General features: G+C 42.3%; 1 protein-coding gene across 2 annotated transcripts; it reads right to left on the reverse strand.

The window, feature by feature from the left end:
* Positions 1-1,675: 1,675 nt before the first annotated feature.
* Positions 1,676-19,815, reverse strand: LOC131241222 (uncharacterized). Of its 2 annotated transcripts, none has more exons than XM_058239956.1 (5): positions 18,843-19,815; positions 6,090-6,750; positions 3,678-5,115; positions 3,470-3,553; positions 1,676-2,150 (listed from the first exon to the last, which is right to left on the reverse strand). In XM_058239956.1, exons 1-5 carry the CDS (start codon positions 19,456-19,458, stop codon positions 1,776-1,778), a joined length of 3,174 nt encoding a protein of 1,057 aa, XP_058095939.1. In that variant the 5' UTR covers positions 19,459-19,815; the 3' UTR covers positions 1,676-1,775. The 2 variants fall into 2 exon arrangements, with proteins under 2 accessions (XP_058095939.1, XP_058095938.1); XM_058239955.1 differs by having other exon boundaries at positions 6,090-6,765.
* Between the last annotated feature and the right edge of the window lie 4,818 nt (positions 19,816-24,633).

Genomic DNA, 24,633 nt, shown 5'->3' on the forward strand with positions numbered 1-24,633 from the left:
GCTAAGGAACTAACATGAGGTACCGCAGCCGATGTAGAGAGTGGATGTCAAGCATACATCATGGTGGTCAGCTCTTCCTATCCCCCCATTGTTCCCCTTGGTGCGGCAAACATCAGTTGCGTAAAACAGGTGTTTACAGAGGATTCCCGACCCACTCTTGAGGTGTTGGCTCCCGTTGAGGGATGTGGATAAACCCCTTAAGACCTGATACAATAAACTCTCCCATTCACGTCCACAACCGCAAATATGGTATGTACCCAGACAGACCCGTATGCAATGGGATCTGAACCCAACTCCTTAGCTGGTCTAGATACGGGGCACAACCAATATTTGTAGGGAATGATTCACTATCATGCTTGCTTGAGGAATTTCTAAAAGATTAATTGTCACCCTTGTGACAGGTAACATAAAAACTAGTGGTGGCAAGGGTCGGTCCTGGCTGGGCCAAGGTTGGACTTAGCCAGCACTAATCCCTTAAGAGGCTGGCCTCTTAGGAAGGGATTAGTGATCGAGGGTTTGGAATAAGTCCCAACTAAAGATTTCTTTTCCCTAACGGTTTGGATCGTTGAGCCATAACCCCAGATATATCGGTTGTCATTAAACTACATGTGCACATTGCATGGGAACCATCAACATTGTTATTTAAGCCATTATAAAGACTAGGCCAATAGGCTGAGCTGCACCATTCACTATTGGCCTGAGCCTGCACTGGGCACTAGGGCTAGATTTCAGGCCCCAGCCCAGACCTCCAGCCAAGTTTAGGAGCCCAAGCCCTGGCCCTGTGGTTCCCATCGCCAACCCTATACAGAACTAAAGCAAGTTTCAGAAGAAATATATATAAGGGTTGTCCAATATGAATATTGCTAGTGAGGGAATCAAATTCGTGGGCTACTCTACCGGTGGAAATGATGTAACCCACCATCATTCAATCAGGGACCCACAACATGTGGTGGATCATCATCAATTTATGACCAGGACCATTTTCCACCATTGAGAGCTCCACAAGTTAATTCTCCTTTTACCCTTCTTTCAAATACAGCTTCGTCCTCATTTAGTTTGGTTAAAACTTTAGAAAATGGACTCACCAGGTAGGCGCCTGCTACAAAGCAAAGGACATCTTTCCATCCCCACAGACAGCCCACATTTGCCGAGAGCCCCATCACCACTGCAAACATAGCAAAGGGACCACCTCCACAAGGCAGGCTCGTCAGTAGCTTAAAGGAACCTTATGTTGCAAAAAGACCAACTAGGAAATATAAACTGCACAATGATGCAGCAAGAACATGCAAAATCCATAACGCCAAGAAGAACGAAAAAAAAAAAAAAAAAAAAGACAAAACAAATAAAAAAAACAAAAACAAAAACAAAAAAGAAAAAAGAAAAAAAGAAAAAAAGAAAAGACAAATGGAAGAAAACCCTATTCATGTAGCCACTCTTGGGGCTTGAAACTTCGGATGCTGGGGTATAAGGAACACAACCATCCAAAATGATCACAGCAAAAGATCGAACTGAATGATCAGAAGACCCATTTCTTCATTTCCTCTGTGGCGAGATGAAACTGCTATTGCTCAACAGAAAATACAGAAAGGGAAACAAAAACTCAAAATTAAAATTAAAAAAAATTAAAAAAAGAAGAAGAAGAAGAAGAAGAAGAAGAGAGCAGACAACAAAGAAATAGAGCTAAACTGATGCAGATCGGCAGAGGCCGATAGATACCAGGGCACATGAATTTCAATGAGAAGGGGCATTTCAAAAGGCATGTAATAGAAATTGTCTCAATGTGTACTTTCTGGAGAATTATGTATCCGACTTAAATTTACCCTACACCCACTCAATTCGGGCATTAAAGCCTCACATGCCAGAGAACCATCACCAAAAACATTGACACTGGATGTAGTACCAGATTCTTTTTCCTTGGAATCGCCAAAAGGATCGCCTTCAGAATCGCCATTCCTGTTCTCACCTTCCTTGTGGCTAGATTGATCAGTATCAGGAAGAGCATGCTCCATGCAGGAGCGATCATCGACTGGTTCCACTTTTCCTTCATCAGAAGCTGGGGATACTTTCTTCAGTTCTGACCCAGGAGAAGTCGAGACAGGAATCTTCACATTTCTTTCTTCTTTCTGCTTCTTATAAAGGTCCATGGCTCGCTGCACATTTAAACCCATGAAGTCATAAACAAGAGTTTGTTAGCGAAAACAAATTATAGTTTGGGTGAAAACAAGAAAGGTGACTCAACTTTCCCATGGAAATTGCTCCCATTTCATACATGATCAAGTCAGTTTAAGAACATCGATCAGACATCATATTCTTATTACAAGCATTTGCATTGGTGGGATATAGAGCCAAGCCCCAGGAAACAATGAATTTTACTGCGGATGGATGTGATACCGCACAGAAAGATTAAGCTTGAGATTTTGTTAGTTATTTTCTTCCACAAAAATACAGTTACCCAGTCTATGTTAATATTTTTCAATGGAGCTTTGCTAAGCCCACACGCCTGTGCAATGGATCTCATGTACATGCCACACATGTGCCAACATGGCACAATAAGTCCGAGATCCAATCCATCCATGAGAATGGCAGCACTATATTGATGCCCTAGCCCAAGAATCAGGTTTGTCATGTGTGCCACAGTTTGCAAAACAAATCTACAGTGTTTAGGGCACCTTTGGTCCTCGTGTCTTTAAATACTCACCCGTTTAAATACTGTCAGGCAGCCACCTAAGGTGAAATACTCAACTACCGAGTGCACAAGGTGATCCTGCTCATCCTTTCCCAAAATGCGGCCCCTTAGGTCATTCTCAGGTGTTTAAAGCTCATTAATTGCATGTGGGCCCCCTACAAGACCCTTCACCATCATCATCTAAGCCTTATCCCAACTAATTGGGGTCAGCTACACAAGTTCTATTCCACTCTATCAAAGACCATATCCATAGGTCACCACATCTTTTCTTACTCCTTTTGGGCCTTACCCTCGCCCTTTTATAGCCTTCAGCTTGAAACAACTCACTCCTTCCAACTGGTGCAGTTATCAGTCCATGATGCAAATGGCCAAACCATCTAAGTCCACTATTGAGACTACCTATAAGACCTTCATTCAAACTAATGCATGGGAAATATGGACAGAAAACAAAGAGGGCAGGTGTTTTCACCGGGCATGCCTTATCCTGTTTAGAAGTCCAGTGCACACCTTTTACTACCAAAACAAACAGCAGCAGCACTGCCTTCGGCATCTAACGCAAATGAAAGGTGCATGTCATGTAAATGGCATGGTAGTGCATGAATAAATACAAACATAACAGTCACAAGCAACCAGATGCTCCTGGGTTCCAAGCAAGCCCAATGTTGTGAATGCAGTGTGGATGTCCAACAACTATAGCAAACTGATTTACAGAAGTGTATGATACAGGTAATAAGTATGTCAAACTTACAAATTACATTATCTAATCACCAGACATGAATCTACCTGAAAAATGGTGTCTGTTATTGCAGGGAAGAGAGATTCCTTCAGACTGTGATTGGAAATCTTTGCCCCAACCTCCTCATCCCCCTGTCAGAGAATGGAACAAACTTGTCAAGACAAGTGAATTGATTGTCAGGAAATTAACAGAAGGAAAAGACGTTAGAAATTTTCCTATATAGTTCTCCCCGAAGATATTGATGTTTCTACATACCTCTGAGCATACATGCATCATGCCATTACTCTCGCCAGTTCTGCCTCCCTCCATATCCAATAAGCTCAAGCACTGTTGATATGACTCGGGAAGGGCGAGATCTACTGAGATGTCAAGCTTAGACAGATAAAAACAACAAAAATGACGACCATCATGAGTTGATACACTTGAAGGGTCAGGCACAACTTCATTTACTGGAGTAATCCCTGCAGTATTTTTTGCCAAAGGAGTATCATCAGCTCGCTTTATTTCAATGCTTTCGGCTGGGAAATGTTCAGGCTGACTCTGCTCATTCCGAGACCGGTGGTCAGACTGCTCATCAGGAATTCGTGCCAAATAATCTGATTCCTTCTGAAGCGTTGGAAACTCTATAATCGTGTTTCCATTTTGTCCCTTCCAAGCATCTGCATTCACCTCCCACCTTCGACTGCTCATCAAGTGCTTATTCTGATCCCAATCTGACCTCCCATAGATATTAGATTCGTCTCCAAAGACACCATTGCTTCCATCCCAACCATGCAAGTGAGGAGCAAACGATTCATCTGCTGGGGTTCGCCAACCAAATGTACGGGTGTGACCAGGAAACCTCTCCGCATCATGCATGTGAAAAGATAGCCCAGTATGACTCAAGTCCATGGACGGTCTGACGCCATACAGAGTTGGGGCAGGAAACTGTGGTACCGCTGCATGAAATCCACTGGGAGGCAGCCCATGTTGAAAAGGGATGAAGCCATTTGCCGGTGAAGGCCAGTTGGGGACACCCTTCCAAGCATTTCCCTGCCCTCTTCCTGTATTGGGATCCCCATTTCTTTTGTAACGGTTGTTGGAGTTGGGCTTCCGGTCACCAGCCTGACCCCGAGTGTCTTCTTCCAACGAGCCCAAAACAGAAGGATTGTCAATTGCAAGCCTAGGAGGTTGAAGAGGTAGAAGACTCGGTGAGTTACAAGGCAATTTACCAGCTCTATTTCCAGTAGGTGCTGGCTCACCACCGAGCTCTTCTGCTTGACAAAGTTCATCTACTCTTCGCTTCTCCATGGGCGACTTCAGACCTCTATCATCACCACTGAAATGATCTCTAGCATCCCTGGAGGCACTCCTCTGCCCCATTTCTTCACCATCAACACTATGAGTCACACCAGCTCTGTTTGGAACTCCCCTGTCACCGCTTGTTGAGGAAGGTGATTTTTCTGCTAATTGAATGGGTGATGCCTGGTGATCAGTTTTTGAGGGCCTTTTGTATTTGGAAGCGGCAGAATTCTCTGCTGATGATTCACCGAAATGGTTGTAATCCTTTTGTTTGGGCTTCTCTGTGGACCGGGACTCAGAGACTCTCTCGGTGCCTCCAGAGACACTAGAAACCTCTCTTCTAGAAGCAGTATTAGGCTGAAGTCTTTCTTCAGACAATCCATCCCTAGACTCTGCTTGCCTTGAGCCATGCCTGAAGATAAACAAAAAAGATAGTAACATGCATCAATCGAATATCGATTCATTGGTCACAGACTGCCATAAATATTTATAAATGGGACCATGATTGACTGAACATTCTAACAAAGAGCTCAAGAAAAGAAAGATCTAATCTTCATGATTCTCTTGGAACTTAAAAACACGGCAGTAACTATCATTTTACAGAATTTTTTTTCTACTTCAACATAGGTCAGTAATGAGCACCACAAGTACCATGAAAAGGCGTAGTGATAGATATTAAGTGCAAAACAAAAAATTACGCATTGCTGTGATAGATATTAAGTGCAAAACAAAACATTATGGGTTGCTGTGATGGATATTAAGTGCAAAACAATAATTGAACTGAAAGAATTGTCACTGAATCTCTCTAGAAGCTTCACCATTGAATATAATAATTTATTTGTATAGAACTCCAATCGTTGACCCCAAGTAATTGGGATAAGGCTTAGATGATGATGACGACAACGATGATGATGTGCAGAACTCCAATCAAAATTCGAATTTCCATTTCATCATACATGGAAATTGTGACAGATATGAAGGCTTGAACCATGCTAAGAATATCCAAGTAGAGGAAAATCATGTTAGTATAGAGGACTTTGAACTCCCCCAGAGGCCTGAAAAACTTGGCTGAGTGGACAAAGTAGTTGACTAAGTCAAAGTAACCAATAGTTCAACAGCAACACTGAAGCAGCACAAATCCTACTTTCAAGCAACCACAAAACGAAAAGTACAGTTTGTGTCAAAGTAATCACTCCTTAATAACATAAATATAATACTCCTTTTTTAAGATTAAATATAATACTCCTGTTTTGATCCATTATGAATCATATGATGGCAACAATAGGTTGTTCATTTAAGATTATGGGAACTAAAGCTATTGAAAACAGAAAGTTTACTTGCAACATGTTCCATGTGTGGAGTGAGAGAGAGAGAGAGAGAGAGAACCTGCACAGATCCTTGATAATACGAGTACTTGAGCTGGGAGAACTCTTCAATCGGCTATTGCATGGCATAGAATGAACATCCGATTGGTGATTACGCGAGTCAGACCTTCCCCTGTCTGTAAGGGTATCTAGTTTACCACTGCTCAACCTTTTCTTCTCCACATTAGTACTGTGTTCCTTGGGACTTCGTGACATTAGATCGGTATAATCATCCATATCATCAGAAGACCTTTTTCTTTCCCTTTTCTCCTTGCTCCTGATTCGATCATCATCATAGGGACTACCACCATGTTCAGTCTCATGAAGCTTAGCTTTCTTATGACAATTTCCAGAAGGCTTACTTTCATCCTTGAAACGCTTATTATGGGACCTGTCACTGCTATGATCTCTTGAGCGCTCATCTCTGTGCTTATCATCTCGGTGTCTATCATCCCTATCAAGATCTTCACGGTACTTATCACTGTATCTGCTATCTTTATGCTTTTCATTTTTGTAATCACCATTTTTTAGACGATCATTGTTGGAAGATAATCGTCTATCGTCACCATCTCTAACACCCTCCTGCAATTTATCCTTATAACCAGAGCTATCTCTTTTCCTTATCCGTTTGTCGAGTTCTTTCTCTAACTCAGGATTGCGCAGTTCATCCTGTTGTTTCCATTCTGCGTACAATGCAGCTATATGTAAAGATGGGAAATTAAACTTCAATGGAAAGCAGTAAAAGGATGCCTTCTACATTATCATCAAGCACTGAAACTTCAATGTGGAAAGCAATAAAAGAACGAGTTCTATATTATCATCAAGCAGTGAAACTTCAATGTGGGAAGCAGTAACAAGACGCCTTCTATATTATCATCAAGCAACTTCCTAACTACTAATGTTTATGTATAGCATAAGTAACTCCTTTAGGTAAACTAGATAATCCCTCGAACTTCAGGATTTTAGAAAGTTCAATTATGCAGGCCATATTTATAGAGCAGGTCAAACATTATTACAGAAAGGATGACAGAAAAGCCACAATGTTATAAATCATAATCTGCATTCCCTGGACATATTGCTGCATGCTAACAAAGGTAAGTCAATCCCTTAATAAAGCAGCGAAATAGAAGTTCATAGCTTGGTGGTGCCTAGGACAATTAAAGCATTCTCTAAGGCAAGGAATAGGGGCTACTTGGGATCAAGGAGGAAGATCTTGTGGAAACTAGCCTTGCTAGCTGGGCCCTGGACAAGGAGAATTGATCACCTACAACTGGTAGTAGGTTAACCTACAACCCAGGTTCACATTGCTGAAATAAACAGGGGGCATAAATGGGTTGTACTATGCAACCAGTTGAAGGTAATCAATTCTCTGCACAATATCGAAGGAGAAAAATAACGGGATGTCTCTTAAGTCTTAACAAAGCAAATAAGTAGGAGGTCTTTCAAAAGGCTCAAGGGAAAGTGGTTGCTTGGGCCACTTGCTTAGGAGCCCCTAGATGGGCATCAGAAGGAACAGTTTGAAGGAAGATGGAGCATTAAGTCTATGTTGTTCCAGTATTGATTATTCCTCGTCATCTTTCCCTTGTTTGTTATTGCACTTGGGCCTTTGTGCTTTTGTAGTTGCTCTTCTTTTCAATAAAGTATCATTATCATTGAAAAAAATTCCATACCAAGAGTCTGGTGGAGAGAATATTTCTCCACAACTAATAAGCTCTGAAATTGTTGAACTATAAAAAATAATAATAACTGAGTTTCTGAAGTATTTCTCTTTGATGATTTTAGTCGAGATACTATCTTTGATTAAGAAAACTTCCATCCAAACTTCATAAGAAATGCAAGGTTGGTTAATTAAGTGACCATTTTTATCAGTATAGTAGGTGGCCTTATTCCAATCACCATCCTCGCAAGCGGTGCAATTGAATGTGAATTTGTTGCACAATGGGTGTGAGTTGCAGTGGAGTTGATCTAGAGAAGATTATATTGCACCTTTTTCGCTTCATTAATAGTGCTTCAGGGAACGCAATAAAGAGAAATATGGTGGTTTGGGATGCCTGCAGTTACATCTTTAATGATAGTGAGGCATCCGACTGGGAATGATACTTTGTCTTTCCAACATAAATGTTTCCGTCCATCTACCGTCTCACCGCCACCAAGGACAATCCTATCGCCAATTTCAATTCAGTATCCGATTCTAGCGGTGTTTGGAACATCCCTTGTCGCAAACACCTTCACGATTGGGAGATAAACAAGTATGCCAATCTCCTCGATTACCTGTCCAGTGCTTCCCCGAACCAGACGGAATCGGATAGGACAACCTGGAATAGCGATAAGTCTGGCAGATTTTCCGTTAAATCCCTATATGCGCTGCTAACCCCTCCCTCGCTTGAACCCCGAGCCACTGCTTTTATCTGGAAATACCCTATTCCCCCCAAATTCATATGTTTTGCTTGGCTCGCGTCAAAAAATCGGATCCTCACGATCGATAACTTGAAGAAAAAAGGCATGCAACTCCCCAACATCTGTCTCTGCTGTATGGGAAATGAGGAAACTGTTGATCCGCCTTCTGGTTCACTGTCCTCTCGTAACCAAGATTCGGGAGGACTTTCAATCGAGATTCAACGTTAAAGGGTGTGTGCCGGCTTCCGCTCGTCTCTTGTTGGACTACTGGCACAGTTTCAAATTGGGCAAGAGTAGATCCTCGGTCTGGCGAATGGCTTTAGTCGCTATCTAGTGGGCGGTGTGCAAAGAAAGAAATGAGAGATGTGTCAACAATTCCCATTCTTCAGCCTTCATTGTGGGGACTCGAGCAAAAAATTTAATCATCGAATGGGCTACCAATGTTCCTGCTCTCAAGGGTTTTGATTTCCTTCTCTTAGGTTCTTAGTTTTGTTTTTGTTTGTTTTCTTTGCTTTCTTTTATGGCTCTGCTATCTCGGCAGAGCCTGTTGTTTGTTCTTTCTTTCCTTTTTAATAGAAGCCCGTTATTTTCAAAATAATAATAATAATAAATAAATGTTTATTTATGTAGTCCACTGCCAATTTTGGATATTAGGCTTCGAAAGTCTTTTACAAAGTAACATGGCAAGGATCCATTGGCATGGGTTTACCGAGTTCGTAAATATCATTCTAGGGTCAGTATCATTCACGATGTACATTGAAAACTTCAGTCATTGACCTACGACCTACTTCATTGCAGTGTCAAGAAGACATTTAACATTATGAGTTGTGACAGGCCTGCAATGAGAAAAGATATAACAAACAACTAAAGTCTCTAAAAACATTAAGTTACCAAAAGCCTTGCTTGGACACATGGATTGAAACATCAATCAAGGCCATTGGATGGCCTAATCTTCCATCAAAACAATATAGGTGCTTGATGTGCTCCACATCCATGATCTGAATGGTTGAATGGCCCAGATCTTACATTGGGTGTTGAAACATCTCTATCAAGACCCTTCTATGGGGGGCCTGAAATGCCGTTGATGGACTGACCTTTCACTGGTCGGTTAATGGGACCATATTGGTGATGATGACATGAATATAGATGCATCAAGGCCACACACACACACACACACACACACACACAAAAAAAAGCATACCAATACCTCCTTGTAAGGGGAATAGCCATCGTGCTTTTTCTTTTTCCTTTTTTTTTTTTTTTTTTGGAGAGAGAGATGATGAATTTTTTATTGAGAAAAACAAACAGAGCCACAAAAAGAGGGGGACGCCAAGAGGGTGAACTGAAAACTACCCAAGAAAATCAAGATTACAATCCTTCAATTTAGGAGCACAAGAGGCCCATTTGATAATTAACGACCTCGCCCTATGAGATGTGGCTTCCGCCGATTACCTCGCACTATTGAAACATCTAGTATTTCTTTCTTTCCACAGTGCCCACTAAATAGCAATCAGGGTCATCCTCCATAACACGGTCTTCACTTTTCCAAGCCCCATCCCATGCCACACATACAAAAGGGAATTAACCGAACCCGATGAAGACCACGAGAGTTGGAACCAGCCCAAGAGAGCCATCCGATAATTAACGACCTCACACTATGAGACGTGGCTTCCACCGATTTCCTCACAATGTTGAAACATCTAGTATTTCTTTCTTTCCACGCAGCCCATTAAATAGCAATTAAGGCCATCCTCCATAACACAGTCTTCACTTTTCTAAGCCCCATCCCATGCCACACATACAAAAGGGAATTAATTGAACCCGTCGAAGACCACAAAACTTGGAACCAACCCAAGAGGTCCGCCCATATCGACCCCACACCCTCTAGGTGATGGACAGAAAGTATAGTACCACACCCCCTGGGTGGTGGACAAAAAGTTCCTCTCTTTACCGTGCCTCCTCCTTATGGAAAGGAATTGCCTCTGCAACACCAGCTATGCATGAAAGGATCGGCTTCATCTTGGAGAATGGCTCTAGAATCAGATTCTGGCTTGATTTGGTGTGGAGATCGTTTGTTGGTTTAATCTTATCTGGCGCTGTTTGCTATTAGTTCCGACCCCAACACCATGGTCAAAGATTGTTTTTCTTTTGATGGGATCAAATCTGGATGCCTCTCTTTCGTAGGAACTTGTCAGATTCAGAATTAGAGGAGCTCCTAATGTTGCTATCTTTCCTGCAGGAATCTTGCTTACATCCTTCTTTAACCTTGGACGACTCCCCTCGCTAGAAGTTAACTCCCTCCGGAAAGTTCACAGTCCAATCATTCAACAATCTCTTTCAAACTCCTCATTCTCCTCTTGTTGTCATACTAGATCCATTTGGCATTACAGAATGCCGCCAAAAGTTGCAGCATTCGGCTGACTCCTAGGAAAGAACAGTCCTCATGATTGACAATCTTAGGAAGAGAGGCATGCAACACCCAAATGTCTGCCTTCTTTGCCTTAATGCGGAGGAATCGGTGGATCATCTTTTCTTGCATTGTTCTTTCATTACCAATATTTGGTGAAGTGTCCCGAGGTTGGTGGGTATTAACTGGGTCTTCCCTAAATCTGTGGACAACATGTTTTGCGCTTGGCACGAAGATGATAGAGAAGCCCTACGAAAAAAGAAGTGGATGATTATCCTTATGGCGGTTCGTTAGACGGTTTGAGCGGAAAGAAACAATCGTTTTTTCCGCAACTGTAGCGTTTCCAAGGTGGGGGTGTTTTCGAGGGTTCTAATTTTGTTTAGAGATTGGGCTTCGTAGCTCCTCTTTGTTTTGGGGGTTTCTAGCTACTATAGAGTAACTTTCTGTTGGTGTGTTTTTTTTTTTTTTTTTTTTTTGGGGGGGTACTTAACTTGCTTTCTAAGACTATACCTTAATTGATTCGGCAAATGAGTGAAGCAAGGTTGGTGAGTGGAGAATGGCGAGTGAAAAGAATGGAAAACTCCCTTGACTGAATCCATTCATGAACTCCAACTACTTGAAAAATAGTCAAAGCATGGTAAATGAAGGCCACAAAACTGAGAGGATGTCACCCGACAAGTTAAATGCCAGAGGAAGGGTCTATTTTTTATTTTTATCTAAAATATTTCTTTCGCAACATCAAAGGAAAATTTGTTACAATATACATAAAGGAATGCTCACCTACGCACCTTTTTACGTGAACACATGTGCGCACCTTTGCACACGTGTCATGGGCACAGAATCTGAACGGTCCACGTGATGCAGCACCTCACAAGCCCAACTTTCAGCCCGATACGAAACTCTGGTGGGCAATGGCGAAAGGAAACGGCTTCTTCCCTTGATTTGCATTTCTCTTTGCTATGGCCCACTAGAGTTTTGGATCAGGCTAAAAATTGGACTTGTGAGGTTTCAAGGGGTGCCGCATCACGTGGACCATTCAGATTCTGTGCCCATGACACGTGTGCAAATGTGCATTCCTCTCTCTCTCTCTCTCTCTCTCTCTCTCTCTCTCTCTATATATATATATATATATATATGTATATACATAACCGTCTCAGATGTATTCATCCCCAAGGACATATCAGTGGAGATTAGCAGGGGTTTTGCATTTGTAAGGTTGTGGTGTAAGAATGAAGAACCATCCAAGCCATGGCCAAGAGGAAGCTGGAAAGGATAGTCATCTCTGCCTATGAATCGCAAGAGAGTTAGGGATTGAAAGTTGAAAGTGGGAAATTGACGCCAATGGTTCATAATCCTTTTCATCAAGCTATGAAGTTATTCACAATCAAGTAGGATAAATCTTACAATGACATACTCTGCTTCTCAAAACCTCAAGTTGAAGGGGAAGGCACGGATGGTAGTGAAGGTTCAAAAGAATAGTGTAGAGTTGCAGAAAAAATTGGTAGCAAGTATAGATCCGACAAACAACAACACAAAATTTCTAGAGGGGATCGATTCCTCTCCATTCAATAGTGCGCTTCCATTAATGGCTAGTCTATCTTTTGATAGTTTGTTGTTGTCATTTGCATCTCGATAAGCAATAATAGCTTTCTTGTCCAACCTTCACGAAACACTCCCTTTCCATCTTCAAGTTCAAACCACGATGGGCTTCAGAGGTAGCCCTAACGAAACAAAGGAATACGGGTGAGATTGTTCGGCTTCCCCCCCTAACACTTGGTCAGAGTCTATTATCATTGAGGTGGCATCCAAATTCAATACAAAGCCGGTTCTAGAAGAAGCCACAGTCGAAAGGAAACTTTTTATTATGTTATCCAAGGTGAAAATCCTCCTAGACACTGCAGCAAATTTGGGACAAGTGATTGAAGCAATAGCCAGTGGTTACTTCTCCCCAATCTTCAGGATTCTGGAATCTCAGGGCCTGATTCAGACAGTTCATCTACCTCATCAAGAGTAGTATCGTGGTGCGCCTAAGCTGAGATCATTGAATTCCAGTGGTGAAGTCTAGAGTCATCCCCTCGCCCAGCCTAAGTTTCCACAAGAACTTGAGTGATAGGAGGGAGAATACTAGGCATACGTGGCTCCCTCTCTCAACATGTGACCGAGTGTTTCCAACTATGGGTCTTAGGAAGGTCCCTTTGATCCACGTTGGACCGTGTATTAGGCAAGGTGAATGGCGGCCAAGGGTCATGTGCACAAGGGCCCACTTGATGACTGGATTTCAAAACCTTTAAATCCACAGAGAACTGACTGTCGACGAGATTTATTTTTTTCATCGCCAACTAACCCTATCAAGTAAGGTGCTAACCTTTCACGATCCCTCGCAATCGTCGTGTCAGATAGCCAATCGCACCAGTCTCTCAACATTGGATACATATCCACTCTTGATGGTTATAGAAATGATATCAACGCCACCTAATCAGATTTCGTGCATCGATTCAATTGCCAATCCGGTTGAGAGTCTTCTAATGGCTTGTCCTTCCATCAAAATGAGAGTCGGCCCTTACTCTTAGACAGGTGATCCAGGTTGAAAGATTATCTAGTTCCAGATATACCTAGTTCAAGCTAGAGGGTATGTTAGTATGGTCCTGTGAAACCGGAGTCGGGATCAACAGATCCTAAGAGTCGACTAGATGTAGAGGAAAGTGGAAAGGATGGAGAAATATCAGCTAATGATGAGGATACAAAATCCTTCGCTCAGGACTCTAAGCGTCTCAAAAAGCTAGAGATCATCTCAACTATAGCTGGTTCTGATGGGTCGAAGAGGCCGAAGTGGGGGCTCGTCTTTGGTAAGTGTGAACAAGAGTTTGGTCGTGGTTATTTGGGCCTCCAACGAGGGAGTATCTCCATTCTCCATGAATGTAGAGGACAATAGAGAAAATGGTGAAGATGCTAGGGATGATTGACAAAGGGGAGAAAGATAAGTTCAGAAATTTTTTTAGCCAGATTGGTGAAAAAGAAAAAGCGAGCGGTGACTTGAAGATGGTAGATGAGGTGGAGAAGGGAGGCAGCACACAATTTGTCACTAGTGATTGTGGTGTCTTGGAATGTTAGACAGGATGCAAGTCTGAAAGGTTAAGCATCAAAGACCCCCTCCAAAGCAAGAAGATTGACATCTTGATGTCACGAGACAAAGAAGATGATTAGTCAGTCTGAAATTGGGGCTCTGTGGAGGAACTCCCAGTTCAACTCAGGCAAAGTTCAATGGACAAATCCATTGGAATCATATCGTATCGAATCCCTTAGATCTTTGCAAAAGTCAACTCCTTCAAATGGAACACACGATAATCCATTCTAAAGGATGCCATTTGGCGTTTGTTGACAATTTATGGCCCTAATCACCTGAGTTGCAACACAACTTTCATGCAGACTACAAACCAAGGTGTTGGGCCCATAGTGCATAGAAGGCGGCGACTTCAATGTCAACAGATCCATTCATGCAAAAAGGGAGGATCATTGATAATGGTGAGCATGATAGGTTCTACAGATTTCATCGACAGATGGGACTTAATTGATCTTCCGCTCCAGGGAGCCATATATGCATGGTCGAATAACCGACAATCACCTTCAATGAGCCGCCTAGATGGATTCCTCACCAACATTGGATCTAAAGAAGCCTTTATAGACGTGAATAAGTTTTTCCTCCCTAAACCTACCTCTACTCAAAAGACAATTTCTTTTTCATCAGAACAGGAATCGTGAAGCCCAAAGCCATTTGGATCTGTAAATATGTCGTTAGAGCATCTAGAGTTTGTCCAGATTGTATAGTAATGGTGGTCTTCTTTTGTAGTGGAAAGGGTTGGACAATGATTCACTCAACAGATAAATTTTCTCAAACTCAAATCACGAATCTGGAACGGAGATTCTTTTGGCAACATGGCAATAGCCAAGGAGCAATTGTTGTCCTTGATCATGGATGTTGACGGAGCTGAAGAGGAAGGATTATCCATTCAAGTAGCCAGATTCAGATAGAAGCTCACATTAACATTATGAGGAAAGAGGAAATCAGCTGGAGGCAGAAATCCAAGGTGAAATGGATCGAAGGAGACAAAAACACAACTACGTCCACAAGATAGCTAGCTCAGAGAAGGATCAATCGTATTTCTTCTATCCAATTGAGCAATTCCAACTTCTTAGAGAAGAACGCCATATCTGCACACACTGTGAGCCATTTCCAGAAAATAGACGAAGAAGATTTCCTAGCTAGGCTGAAATTGGATAGCTTGTGCTTTCAAGTGATATTTCAGGAAGCAGTATTGTCATTGGCAGAGTATATACCCAAGGAAAAGCTCAAGGAGGCAGCCTTTGGTCTTTCAAGGTGATGGCACTCTGGGACTGGATGGCTACACATGGGCTTTCTTCAAAAAATGTTGAGACTTCATCCAAGACAAACCGTTGGAAGTGCTCCATGAATATTAACCCCATGTTCATCGCCTTCATCTCCAAGGAGGAAAAAATGGTGGAGATCAAGGATTACAGACCTACCAACCTAGTGAGCAGCCTATACAAGATAATTGCTAAGGTACTTGTGTCAAGACTCAAAAGGGTGTTTGGCCTCAGTTATCTCTCCTGCCCAAAGAATGCTAGTAGCAAGGAGACTATCATGTATGGACCATTCATAGCTTATAAGATGGTGGATGAATGTCAAAAGAAGGGGTTGAAAGAATGTCTGCTGAAAGTTGATGTGGAAAAAGCTTCTTCTTCTTCTTCTTCTTCTTCCTCTTTTTGAAGATTGGCATGGAAAAAGCATATGACTACATGAATTGAAGATTCCTAGAATATGTCATGATATGGATGGGCCTTGGGATAAGTAAAAGAGATGGATCCAATCGAGCAACACATCAGCCTACTTCTCAATTCTAATTAATGGAAGTCCAAAAGACTTCTTCAATACCCAAAGGGGAATACATCAGGTACATCCCAACATCAGCATTCCTATTCATGATCCTAGCCGAAGCGATGAGTAGAATGATGGATCAAGCAGTGGAAGCAAGGTTGATTTCAGGGATGGCAATCGATGATGGTTCAATTTTCCTGTCTCACTCACAATATGCAAATGATAACGTTTTTCAGAGATGGCTTGAAAGTGGAATACAAAATATGAAGGATATTCTTTAGCGTTTCAAAGAGGTTTTTTGGGATGCAAGTTATATCAAAAACAGTATTTCTAGATTTACAATGGAAGAGGCTCAAGTCAAGTTATTAGCAGAAATTATGGCCAGTGAGGTGGCTAATTTTCCCTGTTAGCATGTTGGGGATGCTGTTTGGGGGGTGGGACAGCAAAAGTTTAAAGCAAGGGATGCATTCTAGAGAGATGCAGGATGAAGCTTGCAATGTGGTAGAGTAGATTTCTTTCCTCAGCAGAAGAATCACGCAGAGAAAGGTAGTGTTAGCAAACTTCCCAATCTATCGCATTTCCTCATACAAACGCCCAGTAAAGGTCACAAACCAATTGGAGAGTATGCAGAAAAATTCCTATGGAATAACAAAGACAACGACCATAAACATCATCTTGTTGAGTGTAAAAGAGTATGCAAGCATGTAAAATCCAGCAGCCTTGATGTTAGACCTGTCAACAAAACAAATGAAGCCTTGCTTGCTAAAAAGTGTTGGAGACTTGGAAAGGTAGAGGTCCCCATCTTGAAGAGGATTCTTGCAACTAAATAGGGGTAGTGGAAAATGGGTGGGACATCAAGCTTACATTAACAGAAGCAGGTTGGTGATTTGGCAAGCAATCTTACCCACATACAAAGGGTTTTCTCAATACATTGGATTAGGGTAGACATCATCAACAAGGTGAGGTTCTGTGAGGATGGTGGGTGCACTGGCGGACCGCTTAGCTCCATTTTCCAATCTCCATGTGAGATAGCTACAATGAAAGGATTCTCGGTGGATAAATTCTAAAATCTGGGGTTGGGTGGGATTATTTGGGGCCCATGTTTAGGCACGGCCTCCGGAATGATGAAATCAAGACTTTGGCCAATCTGCTGTCTATGCTAGACGGTATGCACCTTCAGCAGTCAGTCACAGAGAGGATGATTTGGGCCAAGTAATCCAATGCCCAGTACTCCACCTAATCCTTCTTTGACTCACTATCGGCTGATAGAAGTACGAGAGCTGAGTGTTCTGACATTGTTTCATCAGAAGCCCCGCCAAAGGTGAAGGTTGTCTGCCAGACAGCATGCTTCAACAACTAAAGGTGAAGGTTGTCTACTGGACAATATGCTTGAACAACTAAAGGGGAAGAATGTCTGCTCAACGGCATGCTTGAACAAAATCCTCACAGCGAACAACCTGAAAAGAAGGAATTCACTATCCCAAACATATGTTCAATGTGTTGTACGGTGGAAGATGTTTCCCACTTATTCATTGCTCCTGCCAGGAAAATTTGGTTGTCTATTTTTTAGAGATTTGGATGGCATTGGTTCACCTGAATACTATCTCTGATCTGTTGGCAAGGTGTTCTGTTGCAAGGGGTCAAGTTGGGCGCATTTTATGGTTGGCAGTCTTTAAAGTGGCAACCTAGTATACTTGAGGAAGTTGTTAGAGGTGGCTGGCGGTCATTGAAGCCTTCCAACGGCTGGCAAAAGCCACCGGCCTACTGCATGAAACTAAATTTCAATGGGTGCTCACTTGGAAACCTGAGGCCAGCTAGCATTTGGAGGATTTCTAAGGAAATATGGAGGAGAATCTCTGCTAGAATATTCTGGTCCACTGGGTGTAAGGATCTCTAACTTGGCAGAACCTGTGGCACTTCAGCAAGGAATTAAACTGTCAGCTACCCACATCATATACCGTCTAATCAGAGGGAGATTCAAGCCTGGTTTTGATGGATGGAAAATGGGTGATGTCCATGGGATGTGGCAAACCTTATGGAGGAACAATCGATTTATGCTCAATCCTCTTGGTTGTTCCGCCCAAGTGTACCGTCCCGCTAATACTGGTTGGCAAAGGAGGTTGAGGTCAGATTCAATTTTATTAATAACAAAAAGGGGTTAAGGGTGGGATCTGCCTAGGTGTGGTCCTATTGCCTGCTCTCTTTGTTTTGTTATCTTCTGTTTTCATATGCTTTTAAGGCTGCAGTTGAGCAATGTGTAGCCGTCTGTGTTTTTCTTTTGGCAATAATATATATATCCGAGATCGCCAGTTAGGACCTGTTTGGTTGGATGTATTTCAGGGGAATTGCAGTGTATTTTACACTTTTTAAGCATTAATTACATACTACAGGAATTTGTGGTGGAAGGGATGCTGTATGACACAGCAGCAACTTTTAAGTACGGTCCGACTATGATGTATATGTTTTATCCACGCCGTCCATTCATTTGGCCAGATTATTCTAGGGTATGCCTCCAGAAATGAGACAGATCCAAAACTCAAGTGAACCACGCTATGGGAAGAACATTTAAATGGTTAGCATTCAATCTCCAGTATTTTATGTAGTGTAGTCCACTTGATCTTTGAATCTACCTCATTCTTGGGCACATGCCCTAAAATGATCTGTACTAATGAATGGATGGAGTGGATACAACACATATATCATGGCAAGGCCCACCAAGCTTTGGCTTCGAATTATCATGAAATCTGATCCGGAGCAACTCCTCAAGGCATGTGATGTTGTTTGATGTATGCATTTAATTCTGATTTGAGAGAAATTGCATGAAAATAAATGTAATTACATCAAACCAAACAAGCCCTTAGAAGCTTCATGAACTTAACTCAAGGTCTGCATATAAACTATGCAAGCTATTTTAAGGTATATGATATTCAATCACCAGATTCATGTAGCCGGCCACAATTAGTTGGGATAAGGCTTAGATAATGGTGATGACGATGATCATCACAACGATATTCAATAACCGAAACAAAAGCAAAAGCAAAAAAGAAAAAAAAAAAAAAAGCAAGTAGTTACCTTACCAGTAATTTCTACTTCACGTTTGGCCTTATGGTCTTCTTCCAAACCACCCATTTGCATTCCCTGTTTCCTACTCACGTCACTGCCCCCATCAGCCGATCTTTCAGGACGGCCATCTTGAACCTTCTTATCCCTATCCACTCCCCTTTCCTTCTCCTTCACATCCTTATAAACCTCTTTCCGTTCCAGATCCTTCTCCGACTTCCGCTTCGTCTCTGCCCTTCCACTGCCCTTCTTTGCCTCCTCCTCTGTCATCAAAACCTCATCTTTCCTTTCACTCAGGCTCTCGCGCCTCCTGCTCGACCTGCTTTCGGAATCCCTAACCAAACCCTTGGTCGGCTCATCGTTGCTGCCACTGCCATTCCACCGATCGGCAACCGCGGAATCGGCCCTATCTTTCCTCCTCTTCAGAGCACTGGAATCTAACGGATCTTTCCCTTGCTGCGACGGCGACCGCCTCTTCCTCTTTTCCGCGGTTTCCGAAACCCTAGTTCCAGAATCTTCCTTCCGCTTCCTTTCTCTCGACATCTCTTCTTCTTCGGAATCCGTACGCTCTCTCGAATCCTTATAGCCGTGCTCGTGTTGACTGCGAGATTTCTGTCGGGAGCTCCGTGGCATGGCGGAGTGGAACGGACGTAGCGGGAGGGATGGCCCAAACCCTAATTTTGACGGTTCCTATCGGAGGAAAGGGGAATGAGATTTCGATGCTGACGTTTGGAAGAAGACGAATCTGGATATTGAACGGCGACCGATCGGTGTCTGACGTTGGAAGCGGCCGGAATCTGACGGGGAGTCGCAAGAAAATTAGGGTTTTTTCGAATCGTGTGGAATAGAGGGGAAGATCGATCTCTAATTAATTGAATTTCGATGGGTGCAGCGATGGATGGAAGGAGAGAGCGAGAGGGATTAAGATTTTGGGCGGTTTGCAGAGAGAGGGAGGGAGACTTTGGGACTACAACTCTTCGCTTTCGCGAGTCTCGTATAAAATAATATTGAGAAGATGACGATATTACCCTCGGTCTTTTGCGTAATTAACTGTGTGCTTTCCTGGGAGTGGGAGCTTGGTTCCCGTTCTGGGTGATTATTTGGCATGGGAGAAACGTGCATCAGATCTACCCCGTCCATCCGATGATATGTCGCATTTTAACCATTGATCCTAACATTCAGTCAAATCAAAGAGTAAGGTTGACCAAAACACAGGGAACGGTGTCAGATCATGCTTAAAACCTCTGAATTCATGTGGCTTGGCCCACATGAAAGTTAGAATGTCCGAATTGACTAGTAGCGCGTCAGTTGAGTGATTTAGATGGCACATAAGCTCCACAGAGGGCTCCACATCTAATTTGATGGGCTTACGTGCTTCCTATGGTGGGCTCACCTGAGCATTTAATGTGACTGATTTTTGGCCCTGTACAACTACATGTACTTGTGATGAATGGGGTGGATCTTATCCACATGAAGTCATTTCATCGACAACAGTGGAAGGAACTTCTTGCCAGAGAAGCTGGGTGCGGTGTACTGTGATGTTTGTGAGAAATTCATCTCGTTTACCTGTGTCGCCAGATATGAACTAAGACATGAGATAAATCCAAAACTAAAAATTTTGAGGTTAAAACCTTCGTTGTTTAAACATTCTCAGGGCCACTGAAATTATAATCAAGGTAGTAGAAATGACCTCGTAAATGGTTCATATGGCATATAAACATGAAAGTGGACTCCCCAAGGGCTTCTCCAGTGGTCATTTCCCTATCCATATTTTTGTCATCACGTGGCCTACTCGAGGTTTGCATTTGCTTCGCTTTTTAGCCTACGCTGTAACATGATTTGCTAAAATGAGTGGACATAACGGATTTCTTACCAACATCTTAATGGGCCCACCTAGCTTTATGTTGCACAAGACATGCTTGGGACAATTCCAGCCAGTGATAAGAGTGAATTAGGTGCAGCTCTACTTCACCCAGCAGTGTGCATTTCTTACTGTGGGCTAAACTTGATGTATGTGGAGTATATTCATGTCATTCATCTTTTTTTTTTTGTGTCATTTTACAACATGAGATCAATAAATGAAGCATGTCTAAGTATCAGAGACCATATTATAGAAAACATTGGTGGTGGAACACTTGCCATTAAAAACTTTACAAGTCTACCCTATTGTTTATTTGCCATCCAACATGCACAAACATGAATGAAGGAAAAGATTTAAAAATAAATAAATAAATAAAACAAATGCCAACTTGATTCAATATTTTGGTTAAAAGGTAGGTTTTAGCTGTCAATCACCAAGATTTCCAAGAGCATACTCTACTTGGGATTTGGATCTACTTTATTTATGGTTTCATGCGTAAAATGATAGGGAAAATCAATTGTATGGGGCATATATCCTACCCATATATCAAGACAGTGGCACCATACTGGGGAGAGGGGAATAGGTGAGACCTTGGCCTCACCCAAGATGTATGTATTATGTACCAAGGTACTTAATCCATCATTTCAATTCATTTTAGAGCATTATTCCAAAAAATGAAGCAAATCCAATTATTAGGCAAACCAAACAATGATAAACAATGGCGATTAACCATAAATGAAACAAAAGTTTTGGATTAAGCTAATATTTATTTTTTCACTTCATCCAAGCTTGTATGACCTTATCAACACAGTGGATCATAAACAAATACTCTAAAAACATTATAGTACACCCTAAGAAGTTTTTAATGGCAGAGAGGCCAATCACTACTATTTCTCATGGTATAGTCCCTTGATAATTGGATAACATACCGCGTGAATACATAATACATACATCATGGTGGGCCCCACAGTAACCATACGGTGAGGGCCGCACCATCTTGGGTGAGGCTATGGTCTCACCTAATCCACTTTGCATGTTGGCCCCTGCTATGCTAATGTTAGTAAGAGATGTGGATTCCACGTGAAAGCCCACCTAAAGAAGTTCATGTGTGGAAAAACGGGGTGGACTAATTTTTATTTTTATTATTTTTTATCACGCACCCACACGCTTATCACGCACCCACACGCATACTCAAGCCGTAGTGGGATTTCACTGCCTCTGGATACTCGAACCTTGATCAAGTGTTGAAACTCCTGAAAGTCTACCCCGGGTGTAAAAGTAAGGATCCAAAACTCAAGTGGATCACATGAGTAATAATTGGAGGAATAAAGTGACTACCGTCGCCTTGATGTTTATGTGCCATACAAACCGTTTAAGGGCATCGAAAAAAGAGCTATATGATACTAAGGCGGCTTGTGGCTCTCTATACGCAGTCACTCATCAAGTTCGCACGAGCCATAATAACTTCAAATTAAACCGTTTAAATTATGGAACCCACTCACGTTAAAATCAGTTCCAGAAACAAGGTTGTTCGAACGATCATAGCCTTCAATTCATGCACGCTTGTTTGTTTGAATAGAACCATCGGATGGTTTTTGGTTTTTAACCGTCCAAATAAGTGTATTTTTTAGTGCATGGTACATTAAAACTGGGAACCGTTATTTGGATACTTTGATTGAATTACTTGCATTTCTATATAAATTCTAAAGGCATGTGCATGTATTGAAGTTTTTTTCTCAGAAGGAATCACACAAAAATCCCACCCATGAATAATCCAACCGTTCAATTGGTGCCGATCCTGTGGACGGTTAAAATAAAATGTTCAGTGGGCCTAATTCAGTGGACAGGAAAGGTATGGGTAAGATCTACCCATCTCTGTGATTTTTCTAAGTACGATCCAACAAATTGCTACATCACCTGAACTTTAGGATTGCGATGGATGTGTCCACGTGTATGGCCCCCGCGTATTGGATCTTCTCAAGAGATAGCAGGGAACGCGATTACCTTTCCAGATCGCGTGAAATTCGCTTCGCTTAATCTCGCTAAGAAAAGCATGTCGGGTCCACTTCTTGTAACCGTGTGATCTTGATCTCGAGGAGATGAGAATCTCACTTTACGGCTATTTCGTACGGGACACTTCCTCGTCTTGCGTGAAGAAAGAGAAATGTGAACAACGCATCGGACCGTTATCCTGTGTAACGCATCTGACGCAGCACGTAAGACCCAAGCTTGTGGGACCCACCATATTTTATATGTAAAATCCACTTCGTCCACCAGGTTATACCCTCAATTCCATGAAATTCTAAGGAAAAATCAGCGAGATACGCAGTGTAGACGGGACACACGACAGTGAACAATCTGGATGGGAGGCCAACTGTTGGTTTGTGTTTGGGACCAACATGGTGCGTCTCTCTTTTATCAAACCCGTTAATCAGCAGTAACTCGCATGAATATTGGGCCACACCGTATTAGAGGTCTTTGGAGTAGTTGTACACTGCTCCCGTAAGACTTTTTTTTTATTGGGCTTATATTTTGTAGATAGATTAAGATAATGGTTCTTCTCCATGGAGTATGGTGGACGTACGGATTCAATTCAGATATAAAGCATGTTAGCCCCCACTTTGAGCTCTTTATGTGGGGAAACGGATTGGCTACTCACCCTGCCACCAGCCCCGAGTCTCGTGTTCGGTTCTCTGTGGACCCACCAAGACATGTGCTTCATCCATTTTTAAAGATTATTTTAGGGATTTATCCAAAAAATTAGAAGGATATAAGTCTCAGGTGGACCACACCACAAGAAAACAATAGTGACTAGATATCCACCATAAAAATCCTCCTAAGGCCCACTGTACTGTTTATTTGACATTCAATCTATTTATTAGGTCATACAGACCCAGATGAAGGGAAAAAACAAAGATCAACTTGCTCTAAAACTTTTATAGCCCCTAAAAAGCTTTTAACAGTCAACGTTCATTCAACACATTTTCCTGTAACGTGGTCCACTTGAGATTGGGATATATCTCATTTATGGTATCATACCATAAAATGAACGGTAAAAATAGATAGCCATCATGGATGAAACACATACATCATGGCGGGGCCCATAGAGAACCGACCACCACCCATTGGCTAGTGGCAGGGGGAGTAGCCAATCCAATCCCTTTAGGGCCCGTTTGGCCAGGCGGATTGGAAGGGATTGGAAGTTAAATCCCAGGATTGGCCTGGCGTGCCAAACAAACTGGGTGATCTGATCTCGGGATATAGCAATCTCATGGATCTTAAGACAATCCACTGACAACACCATCATTACCTTTAAATCTCATCCAATCCATCCTAATCCGTTCAAATTTGCCTAGGATGTGTTTGGTTCGAGGGATTGGAAGGGATGGAAAGGTTTAATCTCAAGATTGGCCGGGCGTGCCAAACAAATTCAATAAAGCAATCACGGGATATAGCAATCCCATGGATCTTAAGACAATCCATCGACAACATCATCATTACCTTGAAATCCATGCCATCCACCCTAATATCATTCAATCCCTTCTAATCCACCCGGCCAAACGGGCCATTATGTAGCTGCAGAAAACAGGTAACAAAGACGATTCCACTTCACATGCAGAAAAGTTCTACAAGAATTTCCTATGATACTAGTAGGGAAGCCGTGAAATAGAGAGTATTGGGCCCGCGTCATGAACTGGAGGCTGAGTTGACTATTCGAGCTTGTTACACCTGGGTTCTACTCGGCTAACAACTTATTTTGGCTCAAATTCAGCTAGGATAGATCCTTGATCGGTACTAGCCAGCTCAACTTAATTTGGCTAGAAGTTCAGGCTAGCTCAAGCTAAATTCAGGTTTATATTTGAGCTTTGGAGTCAAGTTTAAGTGATTAATGCGCATTTCACACCAGACTCGAGTGGGGTAACCCGTGGGATGCGGGGACACACTCA

This window comes from Magnolia sinica, chromosome 3 (genome assembly GCF_029962835.1).
Source record: "Magnolia sinica isolate HGM2019 chromosome 3, MsV1, whole genome shotgun sequence".
Taxonomy (NCBI): domain Eukaryota; kingdom Viridiplantae; phylum Streptophyta; class Magnoliopsida; order Magnoliales; family Magnoliaceae; genus Magnolia; species Magnolia sinica.